Here is a 2799-nt window from a genome sequence, read left to right as displayed (position 1 = left end):
TACACACACACACACACACACACACACACACACACACACACACACACACACACACACACACAGGTATTTTTATTAGCCCTGTGCACCAGGTTAGAACAGCTTTAGTTCATCAGGAACTGAAATTAGATGATTATTAGAAAATGTCCCAAAAAGTTATTTTGGACAAAATAAGATATTTAAAACCAGACACAGAAATGTATCATCAAATAAACTACCAATGACTAAAAATGGTGTATATTTTGTTAACTTGAGGTATATTATGAGTTTGTGGAGGGTTACATTAATTAGTTTCCTGTCATTAATTAGTTGCAGGTGTTTTAGTTGCAGTGATTACACCGGCTGATGTGTGACACACTGACCGTGAAGAAGAGGAGACTCCCGGCTGTCTCCGCCACACAGTCCGGGTCCGAACCCCCGCTCGGATCCAGCAGAACCGGGTCACACTGCTGCAGCACTCTGGTAAACACAAACAGTTAGCTTCACGTTTTTACGCTTCAGTTTGAGCAGAAAAACAAAGGTTAGTTTAGAAACTTTAAATCCTCTCAGACTCTTTAAACTAACGCTGTAATTAAATAAAACAAATGTGTGATAAAAATACATTAAAGTTGCACATTTTAAAACAAACGTACGATCGAATGTCCGCCATTTTACTTTCAAATCTCCGCGCTGCTGGATGCATTTTGATTGGTTGCTGGGTCCACGCGTCATTTTACGTTGATCCAATCAGACATAACGTAAAAAAAGATCAACCAATCAGCGTTAGCTGAATCCAGAAAACAAATTCTCATCTGATGGTTGGAAAATCTCAAATAAGCACATTAAAATAATAAATCCTCAATTTTATATTTATAAAAAAACGTCTTCATAAAATAAGAACTACGTTGTTTCATCAGCTTATTTTCTTTAAATCTACAGATAAATATCTCCACTCCCTCAGTTTACAAGAATTAAAATATAAAAATGAAACAAGAGGACTGAAACCCATCAAACACGATTATTATACTGGAAATAATAATAAAATAACAGAAAATCACCAATAAAAGGCGGAGCTCCGCTGAGGTCACGTGATCCGTGTTGCCGCTGCAGCCCTGAGGCTAACGGAGCGGGCTAGCAGAGATAACGGGAGCACGGAGGAGCCGCTGGGCCGGAGCTGGGCCCCGTTAAACCACCGACAAACACCTGGGAGGATGAGCTAAGCGGCGGGGAGGCGCTGAGGGTCACAGGTATGAGCCCCCCCTCACCTGGCTGTGTCACAGCAGGTGATGCTAGCGGCTAACAGGCGGAGCTAACGGCTGTCCGCAGGGATGAGCAGCGGGTCCCGATGAGCTACCTGTCCTGTCCTCTGTGTGTGTTTGTGTGTCCGGACAGGTGTTCATAGTGACAGGTAACACACCTGGAGAAGAACCCGGGTCTTGTTCGAGCGTCCTGCAGAGTTAGGCCGGTTAGCATCGAGCTAACGGAGCTAGCCCGTCCGTTAGTGGTCTGCACGGTCACAGAATCACTTGTTTTTCTAAAAGGGACAAAATGACAGGATGTGGCCCAAAGACACGGTTCTGACCTGTTTGTGGGCTCGTCCTGGTCTATGAAGTCCCAGTCCTGGATCAATGACCCGGTTTAAAATGTATTTAGTAGTATTTTTTATTATTCGACCCCTCCTAACGGTTCCACGCAGACTATAAATCAGAATTGTGTGTTTTACTGACGCACACACTGCAGGTGTTACCTGCTGACTGGATCAGAACAAACTGAACCGGTTCTGATCTCAACATGGTTTGTTTCTCCKCCAGGGATCAGGAGTGTGTTGTACCTGCAGCAGGATGCCCAACCCTCCCCCTCCCCCTCCACCAGGGGGGCCTCCACCTCCCCCCACCTTCAGCCAGGTGAGGACCTTCATCATGTCTCTGCTCTCACCTGTTCTCCCCCCTGAGGCCTCCAGGAGCCCCTCTGCAGTGGCGGCACCAGAAAATTATGAGGGGGGCAAAAGSGGGTCTTGACTGTTTATAAGGAGGTCCAATAAAACGACAACAAATAATATTATTATAGATTAGGGCTGGGCGATACGAGGGAAATCTTTAATCCCGATATTTTTTGGCTATATGACAATATATAATATATATCACAAAACCTCCAAAATTGATTAAAAAATATTAAAAATTGATCCAAAAATTTTGAAAACTGAATCTGAACAAATTTAAATGTTTTATTTTAGCCATCAGTTGCACATAAGTTTTTTACAAACAATAGGCACTTTGATAAATGCGCTGCCTGATCCCGGTCAGGTTTTTGTGATTTTTATTTTTTTCACTTGTTTTCACACTTAGCCTCTCTTTAGCATTTCATAATCTAGTTTTATCAGTTGGTTTTCTGCTTTGGTTTGAAAATTTGTTGTGAAATTGTGACGCACTCTGTGTACGGAGCTCCGCACTTTTTTTATTTGTTATAATGTAAGTCAGTGGAGCACTTGCTTCCTAATGTTCAGGCTTTAAAGACCTCTAAAGCCTTAATGAGAGGACTGATTTAAAAACTGTAGTTTTGCAGTCTCTACATAGAGCCGTACGAGTATAAAAAGGAAAATCAGTTCTAAAATAAGTTTGAAAATTTTATCAAAGCCCCTACAAATGGAATTACTGCCACTGTCTTTTTGTTGTCTACACTCTAGATCATAAATAAACTCAAAAATAAACGAACCACAGCAGCAAAAAGTACTGTTTGTACTGCTGCTTCTTCACCAGGTCGTCATTGTAACAGAACTGGTTCTCAACTGACTTACCTGTTAAAATAAAGGTTATATATATATAT

At 41.9% G+C, this 2799-nt stretch overlaps 1 protein-coding gene across 1 annotated transcript in view; it reads left to right on the top strand.

Moving 5' to 3' along the window:
- Nucleotides 1-253: 253 nt before the first annotated feature.
- The window catches only part of utp18 (UTP18 small subunit processome component), a gene marked incomplete in the record, with an annotated part of 17918 nt that continues 15372 nt past the window's right edge, over nucleotides 254-2799 (top strand). The window contains 2 exon segments of the mRNA XM_014023128.1: nucleotides 254-459; nucleotides 1788-1880. Coding sequence (XP_013878582.1) covers nucleotides 343-459; nucleotides 1788-1880 — 210 coding nt within the window.

Source organism: Austrofundulus limnaeus, unplaced genomic scaffold (genome assembly GCF_001266775.1).
Source record: "Austrofundulus limnaeus strain Quisiro unplaced genomic scaffold, Austrofundulus_limnaeus-1.0 Scaffold358, whole genome shotgun sequence".
Classification (NCBI taxonomy): Eukaryota; Metazoa; Chordata; class Actinopteri; order Cyprinodontiformes; family Rivulidae; genus Austrofundulus; species Austrofundulus limnaeus.
This window is presented reverse-complemented; position numbering and strand designations above follow the sequence as displayed.